General features: G+C 50.2%; 2 protein-coding genes across 2 annotated transcripts; one reads left to right on the forward strand and one right to left on the reverse strand.

Annotated features, from left to right (window-relative positions):
- Positions 1-1,106: 1,106 nt before the first annotated feature.
- On the reverse strand, positions 1,107-2,879 carry LOC144134509 (solute carrier family 22 member 13-like). Its single transcript, XM_077667417.1, has one exon. It carries the CDS (start codon positions 2,877-2,879, stop codon positions 1,107-1,109), a length of 1,773 nt encoding a protein of 590 aa, XP_077523543.1.
- A 1,437-nt stretch (positions 2,880-4,316) lies between these two features.
- Positions 4,317-21,138, forward strand: LOC144134510 (uncharacterized). Its single transcript, XM_077667418.1, has 10 exons — positions 4,317-4,606; positions 5,583-5,789; positions 6,903-7,102; positions 10,861-11,210; positions 11,821-12,016; positions 13,423-13,622; positions 14,824-14,934; positions 16,335-16,526; positions 18,670-18,792; positions 20,733-21,138. Exons 1-10 carry the CDS (start codon positions 4,379-4,381, stop codon positions 20,921-20,923), a joined length of 1,998 nt encoding a protein of 665 aa, XP_077523544.1. The 5' UTR covers positions 4,317-4,378; the 3' UTR covers positions 20,924-21,138.
- The last annotated feature ends 1,173 nt before the right edge of the window (positions 21,139-22,311 follow it).

Here is a 22,311-nt window from a genome sequence, read left to right on the forward strand (position 1 = left end):
TGGCCCGTATACTGTGCTATGTCAGTGCATGTTAAAGAACCTCTGGTGGTCGAAATGTCCCGAGCCCTCCACTACGGTGTCCCTCATAGCCAGAGTTGCTTTGAGCCGTTAAAGCCCCACGAACCAGACCAATCACACATTTCGCAGATCTTTGCCTGAAGCCTGACCTGAAACTTTAGCCTTGAATCGAAAGCGAAATAATGGCGACGTGCCAGCGCCCGTGCTTCGCATTTTACCAAGTAAGCTAAATCGGCTGTAATTTTTTTCTACTTAATATGGGGTCAGAGACCAACTTCCCAAGCATTTCATCTCAAATGAGCCGAACATCAGGACAAGGGAAAGCTTGTATCTATGCCAATACTGGTGGGTAAAGGGCGACACTTGGGATGGAACCCCGCACCTACGGGAGGAGAGGCGGGTGCTCAAACCGTTAAACCACCGCTGCGGTATGCCATCTAGTTAATCAGGGAGCGGAACTACTACAGGAATGGGGTTGTTTCCGTCTGCTGATGGTGGGGTTTCAGCATCGGTCTGTGCTGGTAGGATTTGTAAAGAACCGCCCGGGCATCCAACGTAAAGAATCAAGGATATGCATGCCCTTTACCTCGTGCTTCCCAGAGATTCGCATGTTAGCAGATTGTTTCTTGTTTTCGTGATAAATTATTCGGATTAAAAGAAATTCCCGAAGTGAAATGTATTGGAAAGCGCGGAAGGTAATGGACACATATCTCGCCATTACTTACGGCCGCAAATAATTTTTTTTTTCATTTTATTGTTTTCCATCGCTAATACCTTTCAAAATCCTACGAATGATGCATCCGAAGAGAGAACTTTGACATTTACACCAGGCACATATACAGAAATTCTTCTGAGAATTCTTTCGGAAACTTAAGAACAGCGCAGTTATTAGGGCGTGCATCTGGTTCATTAAAGACATTGTTCTCATATGGTTACACTGCTTGGATAATGAGAGAAAAGCGTGCGTTTACGAACACTCAGACATCGTCCTAAAGCACAGCTTGAGTAACAGCTGCTGAAGAAAAAAGCGAATTTGCCAATCTAAACAACATTCATGAGAAATGCAGCGCTATAACCCCAGCGCCAACCTAGCGCGAGAAGCTGTGAGTGCTTAGCGTCGATTTGTACGAATCCACACCACTCCTGGACCTTCCAAAACTGCTCCTGGAACTGCTGCGGTGGGAGTAGCGATATTCTCGGTGGTCGATGGAGTCAGCGGCCTCCCGAATTTCCCGGTGTTCAAGCGTCCTCTTCATATGCTCTATGCTTCGTTGCTTGAAGCGGGAGGGGCTACTGACAGCGATCTTTGCGCACTCAGCCGTGGTGTTCCGAGGCAGTGTTCGCAGAACAAGGAGAGAGGCGAACATAAGGCACGCAGATAAAGCGAAGGCCACGTCGTCGCGTCCAGCGTTCCTTAACGGTACGCAGACAAACGACGAGATGGCGCCCAGACCACCGAATCCGTAGATCCAACCGCTAGCCGTGCCACGAATGGCCGTCGGGAAGAGCTCCAGGCTATACGCCGCGTACATGACGTATCCGACGAGGCTTAGCGCCTTAGCACACAGGGCGAGGCCCTGTCGCACTATCTGTGCCTCGATGGTAGCGGTAAGGCTCAAAAGGCACTGCAGCACGAAGAGCATTGCGAAGCAGGTGCTGATGAACTGCAGCATGGCTAGTCTCGTGATTACTAACATCATAGCCGCGAAGCTTAGCCCGACGACCGGAATGGAGATCCACTGGAACACGGGAGTGGCATGTCGTAGCACAGGAGACAAGATCACCACTTGCAATACGAAGTACCCGGAGAAACAGCAGAAGAATGCGACCATAGCACGCTTCCTAATGGACTCTCCCTGGAGTACCTTTGGATCAGCGGTACAGTGGCCTTGAACGCATATGTGCGGGGCTTTAGTCTTGAGTTTCTCAGAGAGACACGCTGTATTGTGCAAGGGAAAGAGGTTGATCTCGGCAGCGGCGAGCATGGCGTCTTCTGCCTCTTGGAAGCGTCCCTTCGCGACCAGCCACCGCGGCGACTCAATCACCAGGCAGAACGCCGACGTCGTCAGGTATGTGGGGGCCAGGAATATTGCTTGTTTCAACGCCCAGTGAATGCTAAATTGCCGCATTATGACGAACCACAGGTCGGAAATGAGTACTGCGACAGCCACGGCGATCACGACGTGCAGTGGCCTGTTCCCGTGAGTTGTGACCTCGAAGAAGAGAATGCTCGTGATGATGTTCGTAGCAGACGCGCTTGCGGACGTGAACAAGTTTATCACGGCGTGTGCAGCGTAGGTTCTCGTGAGACAGAGGGCTAAAGTTGACGCCATCAAGACTGCAGTCGACGCCAGAAGGACGGGCTTACGTCCCACAGAGTCAGCGGCACACCCAGCGGCGATACCGAAAACGGCCATACTGGCGCCATGCGCCATGGTAAGAGCAATGCGCAGCAATCTCCGTTCACACACGAGGTCCCACTGGCTTACCATGGACGTCATCGCCCGTGTCTCGTCGTAGTCCCACGCCGAGCAGGGGATGGTCCTTGTGTCGTTCGGGTCGTCTGGGTGTGCGTACTGGCGGCACCTGCTGTACCGTCCGTTGGCTTCCACAGGAATGGCCACTCTCCTCCATCCGACCGCGGATAAGTTTGTGTAGGGTGGCTGCTTGCACCAGTGGTCGACGTCCGCTGCTGTCAGCGTGATAGCGTAGCTGTGGCAACCGAACAGAGAGGTCGTGAGGGTGCAGAGCACCAGGATTCGCCTCTGAAAGGCGCCATGCCCGAAGCCATCGTAGCAGTCGAAGTCCTCGCTGGATAAAAGGTCCTGGCCTTCCAGCCTTCGAGGACAGAAGAGTTCCATCGCTGCCCCGTTCCGTGGACGCCCCGTCGGATACGACGAGCCGCTCGGCTAAGCTCGTGGGGCATGCAGGCCAGGCCGCTTCTTCACCTTCGAGCCTCATGGTACGCTTCTTTTTCGTTCATGGTAATGTCGCTCCACTAAAGGCTGCATATTGGCTCCTAAACGCAAGAGGACTGAAAGTACTAAAATAAGGGAAAGCGGATCAGCTTAGTCTCAGTCTTTGGGGCATGGTGGTGACGCGGAATTATTGTGGACGCTGTAGTTGGCTGAAATGATGTACGGGGGTGGGGGAGGGGGGGGACAGAAAAATTTCAGTTTTGAATGCGAGAAAGTAGCCAGGCCTTATTTACAAATTCTTTTTTTTTGCATATGCACACATTTGAACTTAGAGAGGCCGGATCCTTCTCCGGAAAAATATTTGGCTACAAGAAGTGGATTCGTAGCAGCGTATTGAGTGTTGAGAGGCTTATAACACTAGGCTGTCCCTTCGGCAGCCTAATGTAATTAAGTATGTTTAAGCACGCTATATTAAATCCATTAGTCTGATCGGTTAAGGCAATAAAGCCCCCAGTGCAGACGTCATTAATGCCCATTTCAACGTTCACAGTGTTTTATGCCGCGGTCTCTCTCTACTACCAGCAATGAACAAAGCCGCTGAGAGCCCCATAATACCGCCAACTCAGCTACTGATAGCCGAGCCAATAAAACCAGTCGATTGTCTGTAGACTCCCGGCCCATGCGCCTATCTTTCCTTGTCTTCTTTTATCTCTGTATTCTCTAGTCGACAATAAATGTTGACTTTTTCGACGCTTTCTGATCTGGCAACTGCCAGCGGACTGACACCCGGGCCACTAACTCACAACAGTGGCGACGAGGACCAAATTAAAGCAAAAACAACCTCGTTCTCGCTATAACAGCGGCAGGAGCGCTAGGAGCCTGGCACAAGCCGTGAACCTCATTTTAGTGGGCTTCAACGACGGAAAAGTTAAAGAGGCAAGCCTCCCCCCACCCCCATAACCCGCCCTCTCATCCCTCTCCCCCAGTGCAGGGTAGCCAACCGGAACATTCTTCTGGTTAACTTTCCTGCCTTTTCTCTATCACTGTTCTCTCTCTCTCTCTCTCTCTCTGTGACTGTATACTCTCTGTATACAAAATTCCTGCGCATGTCCAAAAATTTGTATTTTTTATATTTCTGGCATTTCAAAATTCTGTAATTTACTTGAATTTTTTCAACAATGATGGTTATTTTTTTCTAGTGTCAGTAATTCCACTTTTCTGCTTTTTTCTTTCTTCTTCATGCTTTTCTTTGCTGCGCAAATACTATATGACGTCCCTGGGCATCCATCACCATACTCTGGCCAATCCCCCGCGTGACTATGTTCCATGTTCACTGAGGTAAACAACAACAACAACAACCCGCACAGCGCGAGGCTCGCGCCACGTCGCTGCAGTCGCAGAAAGGCCAGGCCCAGCGCAGTCGTGCTGGCCCGACATTCGCCATGTTCTCGCACGGCAAATTGCTTCCCGGCGGCGACTCCACCGCCGACTGCCGCCTCCGCACGACGGACGGCGGCCTCTTCCTGGCGCAGCGGGGCTTCCTCTCCGCGACGAGCCCCTACTTCCGGGCCCTGTTCGCCGAGGAGTACGGCTCGCCCAGGGACGTCGTCGTCTCCGGTGTCAAGGGCTCCGCGCTCGATGTCCTGCTCACCTTCTTATACACGGACCAGGTCAGTGCTGGGACTCTTTTACCGCTACGATACCGGGGGAGCGCTCAGAGGATCTGTCGGCCACAAAGCGTGCATCTGCGCCAAATGCACTATGAATAGCACCCGCGTGAATCGGATATGTCCCTGAGCACCTTATAAAGCTCCTTTTCCCGTCACAGTAGTCCACAAGATTGCATTGAGCAGTAGCGTCGTTTTCTTAGAAGTCTCAACAAAATCGCAGTGGTGACCTAGTGGTTTGAGCATCCGCCTCGCATGTGGGAGGTGCGAGGTTCGATCCCCAGCGCCTCCGGGTACCCACCGGTGATACAATAGGTACAAGTTTTCCCGTGGTCTGGTGCTCGGCTTCTTTAGGGTGAAATGCTTGGAAATATGGTCTTTGACCCCACCTTGTGTAAACGAAAATACCTTGTGCCACGGCGCTCTTAAATTTGGCCAAAGCAGCCCTTGCGCCATAAAAATTCAACATCATCATCAGAACTCTCAACAAGCCTGCGTGTTCAACCAGAGCTCAAATAAGGTGGCGTACAGGCCTGGAAACTTGTGGCACAGCCGTTAACCACGACTTGAAGTTGAGAGCCACGTCCGCACGACGGAATGCAATGAAGCGTACTTGCATAGCTTCGAACACAAGATTAGACTTTTTTTATGGCTTCCCTTTTGACCTTGTGCAACCTTGCTGATACTGAAGTGACACCAGGATCGTGTAGCTTGCTGCCCTGCCTAGGTTAATGTGATAGGTGCACACTGAGCCATGCCGATGGCACACCAAGAACACCAAAAACTAATCTTGAAATGGTTCCGCTGAAATGGCAGCTCGTCTCTACTCCCCGTGAAATAGAAGTCGCCGAATGTGCCGCAAAACGAATATCATCTCTGCAGATACGAATGCGCGGACCCACATGTTGTAACAAGGCATCTCGAACATTAACTGTTCCTGAGGCGCCTCCACAATAACGTGCTATATCTCTCGTTGCAGCTGTTCGTGAGTGCAGAGAATGTCTTGGATGTGCTTAAAGCTGCCGACATGCTGCTCCTGGACGAACCCCGGGATCAGTGCCTGAGCCTTCTGCTGCGGTACATGGCGCCCGAGAACTGCCTGGGCCTGGCGACGCTTACGCGGCGCTACAGCTGTCCAAAATTCACCGATGCAGTGATGGCCTACGTCCGGCAACACTTCGATCACGTGAGCAGCCGAACACATTCAACTCCCGACCCGTTATGAAGCGAAAAGCTTCACGACGCTATGTAAAGCAGTCTTCGGGTAGGCAGCACAAGGACCTTGAACGACCTTCAGCCCAACCAAGAATGACTATGTATGACCATATGCGGTACAGTTATGGTGTTGAAACCTTGGCACCTGACCTTGGCACGAGACCTTTAGTTGACCTTTCTCATTGGGTGACCTTTGGGTTGACCTTAGATCGTTGACCTTAACATCCGAGGGGGTAATGTGAAGCCGCGTGGTGAGTAACCATGTGTGCAGAAGCTTTTCGCTGAATTGCAGGGTTAGCCAAGTTAAGTCACTGCCACTTTTTTCATCACGAAACCAACTAAGTCAGCGGCTAGACAGATTAACCTTGACCTGCGCCAGCTGCGGCCAAAGTATTTCCGCAGGCTTCCTGATCTGATCCGCCCATCTCTCTGTTTAATTTTCAACCCTCCCTCTGAATCCCCTTCGTAATCTGAGCGACCACCGGCCATTAATTATTCGCCATGCGACCCCTGCCAATACCCATTTCCTCCTTTTTCATGATACAGAGTATCATCAACGCCAGCTTGTAATCTAACCAGTCTTTTTTTAATGCGGGAACGCTAGAGTTTTCGTGACACCAAAAACCCGGCGATGTACGAGACGAGATTCGGTGATTGGTCAAGACAGGTCATCTGACCTTGGGACGTGTTAGTAATCCTGCCATGATGGGCCCGTCAGATTGGCCGAGTGAGCCGAACTTACCCACTCGGCCTCAATGCCGACTGGCGAAACAGTCCGCAATTCCCCGGGGGCAGGGCTTCCTGACCCGCCGGAGCAACGCGGCTGTCTGGCTGCGCCCACGGTAGCGGCGTAACGTGTGAAATAATCTGGCAAATAGCCATCTCTTAAGAGACATACGCAGACGCGGCACAGGGAGGGAAACCAGTTTCGAAAATTCGCCGGAAAGGGCTCACCAACTTTCGCGCGTGATTGCGGGTTCTAGGTTGTTTGTTGCTCAGGGGTTCATGACAACATACTGTAGTGACTGATCGAGATTCTGTACGTTTCAGGGTCCCTCTAACCAATTCGTCCTGCGCAACGCAGGTATGGCGGTGCAGCGAGAACTTGAGAGACATACCGGAGTGGCTGCTCTACGACCTGCTGTGCTCGCCTGAGCTGAATGTCAGTCGGGAGGAGGACGCGATGGAGGTGATCGCGCGCTGGTACTCCGCCACTCGGGAAGAGGAGAGCTCCACACTGTCGGACCTCCTGCGGTGTGTCCGCATAGGATGCTGTGAGCCGGGGTGAGTTTCCGCGCTCTCACACGTGGTTGATCGAACACTGCAGTAGCGGTGGCCTTTGGTCTCTCCTTACAAATTTTTTTAGACAGTCTATAGACTGCCCATAGACTTCTGTCTATAAAGTCAAGACTCAGTACAGGCGAACCCTAGAGAACAGCCTGTAGGCAATACGAATCCTATAGGCCGTCTATAGACAATCTATAGATTTTTGGCCATACACTTCTAGCAGACTGTTTTCCATAGACAGCCTATACACTATGAATAGACAAAGATAAATATCTATAGAGAGACAAAAGAGTCTATAAGAAGTATATAAACCATTTTTGTAAGGGTCTACTCCACGACTTTGAATCACATTTATTGCGAAAGCATTACTAGGCTATATCGGCACGGGAAGTGTCCACAAAATGTCTCTCCAGGTGTGACGTCATCAGTCCTATTCTGAAGAGTGGTGTGAAGTATAAAAGTCTATTAAACAAAATCGACGCAAAGTAACTAGACATCAATCATTAACATTAGTCATTAATTATAACACCTAGAAATTGTTATAATGATCCCAACTAATGTAACTGATTAGCAATACTGATTAAGAAAACTAATTACTGTTGATTAACAAGTGTAATTATTGGAATAAATAATGAAGGCTTTATGAAGCTAATTGCCGACACTATGTGACGTCAGCCGTGCGTCTCATGACGTCACGCCAACAACCACTCAGAGTGCAGCAACAAAAAAGTACTCATTGTCGAGCGGTAGCATGGGAGATCGAAGAGTAGCGGTCGGATCTTAGCAGAGTGGTTAAGTGGGTGTAGAAAGGCGTCGACTAGGAGCCACCAACGTCGCGGCAAGCCATAATGCTTTCGCATTTCTCCAATGCAGTCTCTGCAGTGATCTGCAGTTTTTATTCTTGCCTATCTAGTGTAACCATTTAAGTTTATTACACCTTCATACGGGAAGACGGAATGCTCGGGTGTCCTTTGAGCATAAACTGTATAATGGTTGCTTTCGGTGCGACACACCGTATACCACTGCAGTTGAGTAACCCTTCCAAGGTTAACGCTATCTTTACGGGCACAAGCAAGTTTAAGTACTCGTTGCTCCTTCCACCAATTTGAAATTAGAACAGCTTGGCCGGAGAGGCAGCTACGATAGCTGATCATTTGTGTTTCAACTACCTTGAAACGCTGCCACATTGACAATCGACTTCTCACTTTATCAGCATATTTATTTATATGTACGCTTGTATTTATATGTATGTTTTTTATATGTATGCTGTTTGTTTACTGCGGTGTACAGATATGTACAGATCGTGCGTGTAACACTTTGAAAGTTTCTATCTAAGCGAAGTGGGGTCACCGAAAAGACCAAGTGCTGGAAGAGGCGGCCCTGGGCATATTTCAAGGACTAAATATTTTGCCGTGGGTAGCAAAGAGACGACCGGAGGGGCAAACGTCATTTTCAATTCTTTGTTCTGCCTTAAGTCACCAACTTCGATGGCATTTGAGATGGTTGTGAAACTGTGGCCATTTGTAATCGAAGTCCGCGAGAGTACGCAACAAATGAAAAAAAGAAAATAATGGGATAAGGTTGTCTGTGAACAAGAGCACCTTCGCTATCTCTTAAGAGGCCAAGACTGCTACTTCAGAAAGGGCTCAGTGGCATCGGAGCAATCAGCAGCTGAAAAATTGCTGGAGGCACTTAAGCTTCGCCTTAAGGGCGTGACGCGATACCGTTAATGGGTTAATGACCCTATATGCAGTATTCTTCACTCTCCATACTTAACATTCATAGATCCCTGGGAGTCCTCATACCCCTCCTGGCGCAGTGGTGCAGCGGTTAAGCGATGCGCCACTGCCCTGCGATGACAGGTGCTCCTAGCGGTATGCCTTGTGCGATTCAGGTTGCTCTTCCCGAGCGACCAATATTTAACTGCCACCTGCCACGGTGGGCAGGTTGTGATTACGCCGCAAGGTCACGTGACCTAGGTGGTCCACCTGCCTCCTATGTTGCTCTCTGGGCACCACCTTCCAGTGCCATGCTCGCGATTTTTCGCCCATAACGCCGACAATACGACTCCACATTTTATGCGTAACGGGGCCTTTAACGCTATCGCTATAAAATAAGGTGATATTATGCGATGCTTTTCAAAGCGCTTATGTGGGTGATCTGCGTTGTGCATGCAAAGGGTACACGTAATTTCATTTGGTTACGTTTAATACATGGTGTCATGCTGCCTGGCAGAGAAGTGGTGCTCTGAAGTGGCAAACGGCCTGTCGTCGTCGCGACATTTCCAGCAGCACTGCTAGCCTGCCGAGCATTGGAAGTATATTGGCCAAGTCTGGTCCTACAGTGAACCGGAGTTAAACCAACCTTTTCCAATATTGTGCCGATTACCTGTGCTTCTTATGTGCAATATACGCCACCAGGTGCCGTGAGTGATTAATTCTTCATCGCCCTGCTCGGCGGAACGACGAGACCATACGTCCGTGGTTTTGGCGGGAAAAAAAAAACGCGCCGATACGGCAACTGCAGCCATTCAGTGAGCGTCGCCAAGACCAGGGGAGCGCCGGCTGCGAACCATCGTGCGTCAATACACACACGGCTCGATGACGTTTTAATTTCGAAAACGCTATTATAAGCGCCTAGTCTATGTTTGAACGCTGATCGAAGCCAACCCCGGACGCGCATTACAGTGAAAAAGCCGCACATTGTACGATCGATACATCGCTACTTTGCTACGCTTACCACTTGGATGCTCCAATAGTTTAGCCAACGTATACGCATTCGACTGCTGGCGAGGTTCTAGCGGTGGCCTAGTAGAAAGCGCGCCCAGCTCCCAAGCGACAGGTCAGAAGTGATGGGTTCGGTCCTATAGCCGCGGAGGCTGCACATTCATGCGCATTATATAACCACAGGCGTTTTAAGTCACTCCGTAGTCCTCTACTATATAGCTTGCCTCACGCCATGCTTTGTTTACGAGTTGACAGGCGATAAGCGGTTATATTAGCAGCGCACTCTAATAAGAGAAATGTATGTCCCAGTCGGTGTCCAAGCCAAAGGCGAAACCATTTCACATAACCTCCTAGTGAACCGTGTTGAATGTATAACAGTAAGTGGGAATGAATACAGTTTTTCGATTGCGAGTTCTCCAGGCATCTCTAACACCCCCCCCCCCCCCCCACACACACACACACATAAGAGACTCGTACCACCTAAGGCGCATCCAAACACTCACTTTCCCCAATCTCCACCACCTACACCGCATTCGCCCAACATTACACGCGGATATATGTCCTTGGTATGGCAATATTCCCGCATTCACCCACATTGCATGGACATGCATAGCTAAACCGAACCACTCAAAGCCTCACAGCGCGGTGCTGGAGCATTGGGAGGTGACGCTGGTCTGCAGCACCCTGGAAGACCAGGAGGCGCGAGTGGCCATCACCAAAACGTCGGCGGAAGCTACTGGAGTAATGGACTGAGGACGCCACTTACATTCCGCTGCGGTCTCCTTTTTGCAAATAATTGTTTATTCTCTTTCTCTGTCAGAGAAATGTGTGCTCATGTTGCGATATCGCTTCGGTGTTAGTCACTGCTCTATATGGTACTTAAACACGGCTGAAACAGGGCTGACATACGAGTAGAGTCGAGTCGAAACAGTCACCTGTTTGTGGCCCTGTGTCCTTTCGCAAGTCTCTGTATTGTTTCCGCGTTGAGTTTGGTTTCGGTCACTCATGGACACTTGGGTCGTCACGCAGAGTCGCCGACTTATTCCGGGAGCGGTGGCCGGCGCTGGCGGACACTGTCGCTTTCCAGGAGGAGGTTACCAAGGCGCTCCAGCTTGGGCCATGCACTTGTTCCCGTGACCCGCTCCTGATGAAACTTCGCGAGCCGGAAAAGCCAGTGCCGATAGCTCCTACGCCCAACCTTATCCCGTTCGCGAATGCCGCCGGCGCGCAACATTTAAATGCGGCTGCACAGAAGTTTCTCGCCCTTAACGCCGTCGCAGTGGCAGCCGCAGCCCTAGCCGAAGCCGCGTCTGCAGCAGCAAGACAGGCTGCAGGCCCGACCGCCGGAGTGCAAGGCGGGGAGCCTGCACATCATGCTAGTAAGTGCTGCATTTTAAACGTTCACTCCGCTATTTGCTTGATTTTTCGAGCGCACAGTCCCAAAGGCAAACGAACTCTGGAATGTTACTGACTGGTGTTAATATACATATGGGTGCTTCACCTAAGATTTTACACAATTTTTAAAAAATAGGATTTTTGAGTTCGAAGAGCGCTTTTTTCGGCACAACCACCGGTGAGGCTCGTGAGGCTCATGTAGCTCTTGGCAAGTGACCTCTCACGACCAATCAGTAATTTAGCTGCTATAGACATCCAACAACCAACGATACTTTAGAGGGGCGGGTAGCCTACTTTAATTAGACTCATCTATAATCTGATACCTCCAACAGTGGGCAAGTTGTGATGACGTCACAGGATCACTTTATCAAAGTGGCAGGTGTGCCACCTGCTTCTCTCAACACCCCAACGCCGACGACGCCGAGGTTGTCGCTGAGCGGGACCCTTAAGGCTACATGGCGTTGAAATGCGCGCACTATTCTTCCCTTGCGTCACTCGCCATTGCGGCTACCACAGCCATACCGGCGGCGTCCACCACCAGATCAAGCTGCTACAATCGCCGTGCTTAACCTTGCCCTCCCTCCCGTCTGGCAGCCTCCATGCCTCTAACGCAAGCCTACTGCGATGTCTGTGGCCTGGTCAACCCGGAGCGGTGGCTTCCACGCCTGCCATCCGAGCTGATCTTCGTGGTCGGTGGCTGGAGCAAGGGGCAGCCGCAGTCCACCGTCGAGGCCTTCGACCATCGGGTGAACCGCTGGTTCCAGTTCAAGACGGACGGGTTTAAGCCACGGCAAGTCACCAGCAGCTCTATGCAGCACAGATACGTTTGCGCCTGCGGGTGTGTCAGTAATGATGTTTTAAGCAACTGTGCTCCCAAATCAAACAAGAATAGTTCGCGAAGTCTTATGTGTGCTGTGTTTGGCCATTGTGCTAGCACGGCGCACAAGCTGTTCTCAAGTTCTAAGACACACGTGGCTCAAGTCTCTGTCTTTTTGCGGCCTTGGGCATCTTCGCAGATGGCTTAGAGCCCAGGTAGGTCTACTGCCATATCCGTGTCTTTTGAGCATGTTTATCCCACGTCTTTTCGTGCGGCATCTAATCCAGCACGTCGAACACTGGGTAATCGATCGGGAGCCCTGACGTCTACGGGCATATGTTGATGCGGGCATTTGGCGACTTCGTTCCCTAGCTCATCGTTTCTTGTCGAGACGTAGCCGGTAGGCAGTTAGGTCCTCGCTGCAAAATGCTCGTGTAGTGTGCTATTGGCTGTTTTGTTGGCGATGGGATTCCGAGTACGATATCATTTGGTTTTTTCGAAGCTGTGGCTTTTGAGTAAAATAACAGTTTCCGCGGTTTCGCTCATTTAGGTTAGGGTCCGGCTCCAGTGGATGGGTAAGATCAATGGATTATTTTTGTAGCAAGACAGGAGCTGCCTTTTGCTGCGCGAGCTATCTCGTGACACCGGGAGCATTTGGAGCTGGCATCAAGTGCCTGCGGAGTGCGTGCCATTGAATAACAAGAACCGTTCCGGAAAAATTGAAAATGAAAATTGCTTTTTGGGGAAAGGAAATGGCGTAATGTCTGTCTCATATATCAGCGGAGAACTGAACCGTGCCGTAAGGGAAGGGATAAAGGAGGGAATAAGATAAGAAAGGAAGAAAGAGGTGCCGTAGTGAGTACTCCGGAATAATTTCGGCCACCTGGGGATCTTTAACATGCACTGACATCGCACAGCACACAGGCGCCTTAGCGTTTCACCTCCATCGAAACACAGCCACCGCAGTCGGGTTCCAACCCGGGAACTCCGGATCAGTATAGCTGAGCGTCCTAACCACTGAGCCAACGCGGTGGGTCCCTTCCGGACGCACCTTATCTAAATCGTGCGATGCAGAGCAGAGATCTACCTACCGCTGCTCTGAACATTTGCTTTGCGATTCCTGTACCTTGTGCCTTCAGAGTAAACAGATTGCGGAACACTGTGAAACCAACCGACGTGTCCGATTTGAAGCCAGCGCAACAATCAAACTGTATACCAGGCTTCATCGCAGAGGGCTGCCCCGTTCGGCGCGTCCCAAGCGCTGAATCTCGAGCGCGGTAATCCAAACATGGACCTCCTAGACGAATGCTGTAGTCTCGTGGAGGAGTGGGCTGCAGACTTCATGCCCGCTCAGCAGCATGTGCCGTACTTCTGTGCAGGGCCTACCACGGCCTGGTGCAGTGGCGGCGGCGGCTCTTCGTGGTGGGAGGGTTGAAGCTGCAGTCCTACCTGCGCTCCGTGGACAGCTTCGACCTCGACAGCTGCGAGTGGCACCGCCACTCGCCTATGCACGTGACGCGTGCCTACGTCGCCGCTGCTGCCCTGGGCGACCACATCTACGCCATTGGAGGGCACACCGGTAGGGAGCACTCGTTTAAGATTATTACTCTCGAGGCCGTAAGAGAGCCGAAGGATTACTCTCGAGGCCGTAAGAGAGCCGAAGGATTGACTGCTGTCCTCCCGCAAAGGAACCCTGAAGTGGCAGTTCCAGTTACCGCCGTTGAGCATCTTGCGGTGGTGAGGTAAAGGCCGGCGAGAGCAACGGGCCCCTATGTGAGATGTTAAAAATTGCAGAGGACACTTAACCTCCGCCCTCAAGGTATCACACCATAGTGTAGTTGGTTAGGCATTCCATTCTGAGCAGTTTGACACCTTTGAACATTTTTTTCAACTGTTCCAGTTAAGTGATAAATTGATTTTTTTAATTAACGTCATCAAGCTCTGGCTTTTCATTCTGAGCATTTTGGCACCTTTGACGATTTGAGGTGGTTTTTTAAGCGAAAAGCTTCACTGCGCTAGGTAAAGCAGTCGTCGCGTAGGCCGACGAATGACCTTGAACGACCTTCAGCCCAATCACGTTATTCGTGTATGACCACATGTGGTACAGTTATGGTGTCCAACCCTTGACCCCTGACCTTGACCCATGAACTTTAGTTGATCTTTGACCTCTGACCTTTGACACTGGGTGACCTTTGACCATAAGGAGGCGGTGATGTGAAGCCCCGTGGTGACATCCGATGGGGGTGTCGTAAGACCATACGATACCACGTCATAGCCAGGTGGTCATGTGTGTATTTATAGAACGGCTGTCGCGAGCGTGTAGTGGAGGTGCCATGGACGAGCCTGTCTCTTAGCAAGCGTCCTTGCGTTTCGCTGAATTCCAGGTTTAGCCAAGTAAGGCCACTGCCAATTTCATTTCGGAGTTCCCGGGTTCGAACCCGAACGCGGCGGCTGTGTTTCGATGGAGGCAAAACGCTAAGGCGCCCGTGTGATGTCAGTGCACGTTAAAGATCCCCAGGTAGTCGAAGTTATTCCGGAGCCCTGTACTACGGGCACCTCTTTCTTCATTCTTTCACTCCCTCCTTTATCCCTTCCCTTACGGCGTGGTTAAGGTGTCCAGCGATATGTGAGACAGATACTGCGCCATTTCCTTTCCCCCAAAACAAATTATTATTATTATTATTATTATTATTATTATTATTATTATTATTATTATTATTATTATTATTATTATTATTATTATTATTATTATTATACATGCTTTGAATTCACTGCCGCAGGCGTGGAGAGGACGCGTACAGTGGAGCGCTATGAGCCGCTCACCAACCAGTGGAGCATGGTGGCCTCCCTGAGTCGTCGGCGCAGTGACGGCTCTGCCTGCGCCTATAAAGGTGAGTGACGCCGACGTGCCGAAACCTGCACCAACTACGAAGCATTGATTTTCTTCTAGTGCTACGCAGACCGCACAGACAGGAGACACACTAAATTATCATTAAGGCGGCGAAGATTTTTATTGTTGCATGCATGGTTTATGGGGTCTAACTTCCCAAAGCGACTCAGGCTATGAGGGACGCCGTGGTGGAGGGCTCCGGAAATTTCGACCACCTGGGGTTCTTTAACGTGCACTCACATCGCACAGCACACGGGCCTCTAGAATTTCGCCTCCATCGAAATTCGACCGCCGCGGCCGAGATCGAACCAGCGTCTTTCGGGTCAGCAGCCGAGCGCCTACTGAGCCACCGCGGCGGCTCGGATGTTTACTGACAGCAGACTATAATAAAAAGCCTGGACATGACGGGGCCAATTTACGATGCAAAAACAAAAACCAAAATTATAAAGCAGCAATCATGAGACCCCACATGTAGCCGAAATGGCAGTAAGTGACACGCCACGTCGTTATCGAAATGCAGGTCATTTACACCTGAGGATCAAGTAATGGCACTTTGTGGCGTCAGCCTCCAGAGGCATCCCCCGAGCTCCCTATCCGGTTGATCACTGCGAAAATCTTGAATGTCACCGTCCTTTTGACTGGCACACGGTGGCGATGACAATTTCCGTAATATCTGCGGGCATAAAGGCTCTCGATTGGTCCATCAGCAAATCGCCGGGGTCAGACATATTTGAAGATGCCGTAGCATGCAGTGTCGTGTTTCACCCAGCGTTCTGCACTGACCACCAGACAGACAGAACCGCCGAAGCGAGTCCGCCACAATGCATTCGACAACCCGTCGCTAATGTGGCGCCCTTGATGCCCTGATGATCTCTTTTCTCTTTTCTACTCTGTCCTTTTCCTGTCGCCTATCTTTTTGCGCATTTTCTCCCTATTCAAACGAAATGCAGTGGTGAGCGGCGGCTGGAAACCCGGGAGAATTCGAGTTGTTCCTCTGATCAAGTCCCGGCAGTGTCAGTCGGATGAGCTGCGGAGTTACATACCGATGAAGCACTACTTACACACTCGTAGAAGAATCTGTTCTCCTGCGTATCTTGCCGCATGGGTGTGTCACAGAGCAAGCTACAACTTGAAAGCGATTGAACAACGCCATCTTTCCAAGCGTACCACTTTCTGCATGCTACATCCCTTTCATTGTCTTGCAGATGCCTGTTCACCCTTTGCTGGTGAATGTTGATAATAGTTTGCCTTTTTTCGATGGATCACGTATTTTCCTTCGTTAAGGTGAAAGCTCGTCAAGCTACAATCCCATCTTTTTTTCCTCTGTCTCATCTGTCGTTGTGATGAAGCATAAAGGCCTTACTATTAATATTGTTATTGGAACCATCGTCTTCCGCGCAGGTCGCCTCTACGTAAGCGGCGGCTTCAGCGGTACCGACGTCCTCAAAACCGTCGAGGTGTACACGCCTTCACTCGACTGCTGGACAAGCGTCCGATCTCTGCCGAGCCCTCGCTGCGGACATCGCATGGTGGAGCACTGCGGCAGGCTCTACGTCATCGGCGGTTTCGACGGACTCCGCCGGCTGGAGAAGGGTAGGCGGGATCCACTAAGTCTTCTTCTTGACTTGGTTAAAACGGTGTAGGCGCAAAAGTTTGTATGTCACTATCTTTGCTTGAAAAAACACAATTATCAATGATATTCATGCTGGAGACCCTGCGTTAACACTTAGTGTTCTCCCCGGAGGGAGGAAACGCTTCCGCTGACGTGTTCTGATCCTGCGCGGCGTGATGTCACCGCGTAGCACGCCGTACCCCTTCTCCTCCTCTCCATCCCAGTCCACCAATCAGTGTTGCACACTGTACCTCCTTTCCACTCTGATTGGCAAGCGCGTTTTTTCTCTCGCCACCTGTCACCTCCCATTCTCTTTCCCCCTCTACTCTCCCGCTTTCTCTCTTTCTACCTTGCACCGAGGAAACCTCTCCACCGAGGTTTCACACGCCAACGCCGGACGCTTTTCGCGATGATGGACGTTCTAATGCTAACGCATTGAAATGCCTGAGGGCGTAATGAGCTCGAGAAAGCTGGGACGGAGCCGCACTAATTCATATGAAGGTAGTTTTATCCATCGGTTTTAATTTCGCTCAGCGCCAGCGTACGGCTCTTGCATGACATCACATATAACCGCAGCACTGTCCGTAATCACGTCATCTCGGACTCATTTCGCTCGTGTAGTTGCAGCGCCTGCAGCGAGTACCAGCGTCCCCTGTGCACTACACATCGGCAATCAGCTCGTCAGGTTCCAGTTTATTGTTTTTCGGCCGAGATTGTATACAGAGACATGACAACGTTTGTTCGGCTCAAAGTACAAGTTTTCCAAGAACGTAGAAATTCCGCAGCTGTTCGCTTGCCTGCGTGTGTAAATTGTATTAAATAGCGTCCATCTCGATGACTATAATTTAGACATTAAAGAAATTATGCAAACGTTGTTGGCCTTTGAAATTTCCTGCCTGTGGCGAATTGAAGTACACGGACCGCTCCTGTTTATACCATTTGTCATCTACAGAGGATTGCCTGCAATAAATACTAGGCTTGTGAAGAATTGAGCTGGACAGAACAGCGGCTAACAGTGCTAAGCCTGAATGAGTAGACAGAGACGGCTCATGTTTTGGGCATAAACTCTACAAACCCAGATTTCTTTGCAGCTTGAATATAAACCTTCAATAATCCAAAGCGAGTATTTGGGAAGGCAGACTTTTTGAAATACTTCCGGAGAACCCCCAAAATCTTGCGTATATGTTAAGCCAGTAGGTGTTAATCAGTAACGGCTAGGCTGGGTACTAAGTAGTAACTAGTTTCTCAAATGTCCAATTGCTGTCAGGTGAATGGGGCTCCTACACAACCCGTGGTTTATTCACCGTCTGCAAATCGTCAGAATGGTGGAAGCGTTTTGAGTTCCCTTCATGGCGCACACTAATCTCATAATGTGAACACACACTAATATTGTGCACACACTAATGTTATTCACTCATGTAGATGTGAGCCGAAAGTACAAGTGCAGCTGGACATCACTTTTAAGCAACTCTGCAATATTGTGATATACGTTTGCGAAAATATTGATTGGAATGGCCTAACTTTTTCATTGCCTAGCAAAACCTCGCTTTTAAAGTTTGTCTATATATTGATTGTTATAGTGCGGCCTTCCCATATGTGAAATAACTGCGTTCATGAAATTATGTCGTAGCCTTCCACTACGGCACCTCTTTCTTCCTTTCTTCTTTCACTCCCTCCTTTATCCCTTTTCTTACGACGTGGTTCAGGTGTCCAACAATATATGAGACAGATACTGCGCCATTTACTTTCCCCCAAAACCAATTATTATTATTATTATTAAAAATGCACTTGTCCAGAACTTGTGCGTATGTTACCGATTGCATCACTACATGCGCCTAGAATCTTGTAAAATCATATAGCGTTGTTAGCCACACCCACTTCAAGCAGGTTGATTTCCTTCTGCCGAAGGTTTCTTTTTTACATAAAGCAACGCTCCGCGACAGCTTAGTGATAATCTGCTAATCGGATAACCCATGATAGCGATAATTGCACTCGGATGCAGACAACAAGGTGTTGCACAATAATTGGCTCGTAGTTTGGATATGCTTTGGGTTGAGGATCTGTACTTTCTCCTCCGGATGACGCACCCAGGATTGTTCTGACTTTGTGTTGCAATTGTGGCAGTCTTACGCAGCGACGAGTGCCTGCCTCTGCGATGGCGGGCGGTGCCAAGTATGGCCACTCCCCGCAGCAGCTTCGCAGTGACGCAGCTCGGCGACGACCTGTACGTCATCGGAGGCTTCAACGGTGAGCGCCCTTTCCCCCGCCCATCTCTGTGCGCGCCGATCCTCGCGCAATGCACTCCATCCCCGTCGAGATGTTCTAGAGCAGGGGACATAAAACATTGGCCGAAATCCCTACACTAATTATGGATCTTAGAAGTACTCCCCCGGGCACATCATGCAGTGGCTGCTTAAGTTCTTTCACCGAGTGCCATGAAAACGCGCACAAAAACAAGGATGTGGAACTAATAATAATAATTGGTTTTGGGGGAAAGGAAATGGCGCAGTATCTGTCTCATATCGTTGGACACCTGCACCACGCCGTAAGGGAAGGGATAAAGGAGGGAGTGAAAGAAGAAAGGAAGAAGAGGTGCCATAGTGGAGGGCTCCGGAATAATTTCGACCACCTGGGGATCTTTACCGTGCACTGACATCGCACAGCACACGGGCGCCTGAGCGTTTTTCCTCCATAAAAACGCAGCAGCCGCGGCCGGGTTCGAACCCGGGAACTACGGATCAGGATGTGGAACTCCGAAACGGTTTTTCCGCAGTAGCTGATAGTAATAGCAATACTGGAGATTTTCCCTGCAGCCGTTTTGCAGCGTCAAATGTGAAAGGCTTGTGCAGAAATCATGTGATGTGCACAAAAGGGCATCATCATTACCTGATCCATCTATGGGTGACATATGTTCCGCACCCCCCCCCCCATCCCCAGTATACTGGCATAACTAGAGCCATTGTGTTGTCTTTTAAGTACCTTGGCTTGTATATTGTATCGAGTTTTTCGTGGAGAACACAAATGACACACCTCTGTAAAATGCTGAGAGCCCGTAAGCCCGCCCCGAAAAACTTAGTCTTTTCTGTTACAAAATGAGTAGTCCAGTCATTGAGGTACAATACACTTAGATGGGGCATGTGTTGTTTCTTCAACTGCTCCTATGCATGGGACGCTAGAATAATGTACTACAGAACACAGAAAAAGGTCCTTTACACTTTCCATGGGGAACTCTAGGAGTGCATTCAAAGCAGCCGTTTCGTCTTTTACAACCTTTTCAAACAAAGTGTTCTTAAAATGTGGAAGAGCAACTACAGGCTCAGAAATGTAAACTCGGCATCCTGGTGGCACATTTCTCTCACGTTACTGGCAGAGCCAGCACTGACTATGGCCAAAGCTACAACGTCCTGCCTTATGGTCTATATATAATGAATTTCCGGAAGATCTGTTTTCTCCCGAAAAAAGCTAGAATCTGTAGTGCAAACTTCTTAGGGCTTGCAACCTTATAACTACAAATATAGAATGTCGATAAATGTATCCTGTGCATTCTCCGTTACTTGTATATTTCTTTGTAGTTAGCATGTATTGCTATGCCTCACTGACGGTTCGCGAAGGTGGCCACTACTGCCGGGAGTCTCCTAACAAGCCCACTTGTCTTTGGTATACCCGCTCTTGAATATTCAGCGTTATGATAATTGGTTTTGGGGAAAGGAAATGGCGCAGTATCTGTCTCATAAATCGTTGGACACCTGAACCGCGCCGTAAAGGAAGGGATAAAGGAGGCAGTGAAAGAAGAAAGGAAGAGAGAGGTGCCGTAGTGGAGGGCTCCGGAATAATTTCGACCACCTGGGGATCTTTATCGTGCACTGACATCGCACAGCACACGGGCACCTTAGCGTTTTTCCCCCATGAAGACGCAGCCGCCACGGTCCGGTTCGTACCCGGGAACTCCGGATCAGTAATCGAGCGCGCTAACCACTGAGCCACCGCGGCGGGTCAGCGTTATGACTATGTGCAATAAAGGATGCTCCATATTCCATTTTACAACACGTGCCTATGACCGATTTGCACCTTACCCCGTTTACTTCTGCCTCTAACACTCGAGTAATATAGCATGGACGCCCCCTCACCGCCAACCACTCCCCCCCTATTCTGTCTCATTCTCTCCTGTTGACTCCACATGAACGCAGGCACCTCCCTCGTCGCCAGCGTTGAGCGGTACACCCCGGCAGACAACAGCTGGAGCGAAGCCAAGCCCCTGAACGCTCCCGCCAGCGCCTTCGGCGCCTGCACCGTACGAGGCAGCGAAGTCTCCCGGAAGTTCTCTGCCCGAGGTGCAGTCCAGCCTCGGGATGCACAGAGTACCGAGGGTGGCGTTTAGAGCCCTTCTTCTCGCCATTCATTTTACTCCGCCGTTCTCGTCGCCGCCGCTTCAACAACTTCGACGATACTTGCTTGACCCGCTGAGGAGGCCGTCGACGCATAAGTGTATGGAAGTACAGCACGCATCCGAAGGGCGCCCCCAAGATTCATACTTTGCCGGTGATCGGCACATCTAATTGCGCGAATATAAACACTAAACTTTTTATTGATCAACACTATCGTACTTGATAATGAGGGGGCGCAGCGTACACCTACTCCGCACCGCACGCACAAGGGGGAAATTCAGGCCACTGACTCATGTCTGAGTGAATGGTCAGGATGTACGAAGTGCCTACATGTTACTTTTTAATTCTGCTTTAGGGCAAAACGCTGCGAAACAGTGTCGAAATCCAGTTTTGATCGACTATTTTTGGAAATATAGAGATTTCAATTGGACGAGGAGAATGTGGAGACTCCTCCGCTCTCCTGTTTCATATTGGTTGCGCTGCCGCTTCCGCCGTGCTAGCGCCAAGTGCACACAACAGCCCAGCGAGCAATTTGGCGACGCCCAGGCAGCCCTAAATGAGAAGGTCTGTAGCTCCTTTACCTCGAGACTGTGGAGTGGATTTGCATGTTGGTGCAGCGCCAGGAAGCACAGAGTAGCGTGAGTGTCGCATCAACCGCACTGCGATCAAGCCGGCTGGCGCCGGCGCACACAAGTGGCGACAAAAAGCTCGTACGACACTGCTGTGCAAATGAGTTATTGACAAATCATTTAAAAAATACACCCGCTTTAGAAAGCACAGGAAGTTTTATTATTTTTTTTTAGTCTGGTATTGTGACGGCAGGTTAAGGCGGTGGAACACGTTGCTCGAATAACATGCTTAACGCCATCTTAACGCCGCAGCGCAGGTGATGCACGCCGTAATTGGAAGAAGCACGCTGAATGCTGTAACGGTGCACATTCTAGAAGGAGGAGGCCAACTAGATGCTTCTTGCCTGGCACAGTGCCCGTGAGGAACAGAAAAATGTTGCATGACACGTGGCTGTCATTGAATGCAGGCATATCGCAGTTGCACATACCGCGGGTGCAAAGTGGGCGCGACTGAGACCTTACGTCGCGGGGCTGAAGGAACAGTGAATTGCCGACCTTGGCTGCAGCGGAAAACACGGTGTGCCTAAAGCTGTATGCATCGCGAATCCTAGCACACCACGCTTCCATCACGAACAAGAAACCGATGGCGACAGCCCATGAAACCTCTCATCTATACATGCTGCGTGTTGCTTGCTGGTTATTATGTAATGCTGGCGGAAACAGCGCGAGTGAAGCTTAAGTTCTCCCTAACAGCCCCAAACCAGGTTTCACGGACACGTCGCCCTCGCCGCGAGGCCTTGCCCCGCACTCAC

This window comes from Amblyomma americanum, chromosome 5 (genome assembly GCF_052857255.1).
Source record: "Amblyomma americanum isolate KBUSLIRL-KWMA chromosome 5, ASM5285725v1, whole genome shotgun sequence".
NCBI lineage: Eukaryota > Metazoa > Arthropoda > Arachnida > Ixodida > Ixodidae > Amblyomma > Amblyomma americanum.

What these genes read in the sequence shown, in the direction of transcription:
- LOC144134510 (XM_077667418.1), top strand. Translation starts at nt 4,379, where the DNA reads ATGTTCTCGCACGGCAAATTGCTTCCCGGCGGCGACTCCACCGCCGAC. An exon ending in GGAGCCTGCACATCATGCTA is followed by an intron (nt 11,211 to 11,820) that starts GTAAGTGCTGCA and finishes CCCGTCTGGCAG; the next exon opens with CCTCCATGCCTCTAACGCAA. An exon ending in CGTCATCGGAGGCTTCAACG is followed by an intron (nt 18,793 to 20,732) that starts GTGAGCGCCCTT and finishes ACATGAACGCAG; the next exon opens with GCACCTCCCTCGTCGCCAGC.
- LOC144134509 (XM_077667417.1), bottom strand. Translation starts at nt 2,879, where the DNA reads ATGGAACTCTTCTGTCCTCGAAGGCTGGAAGGCCAGGACCTTTTATCC.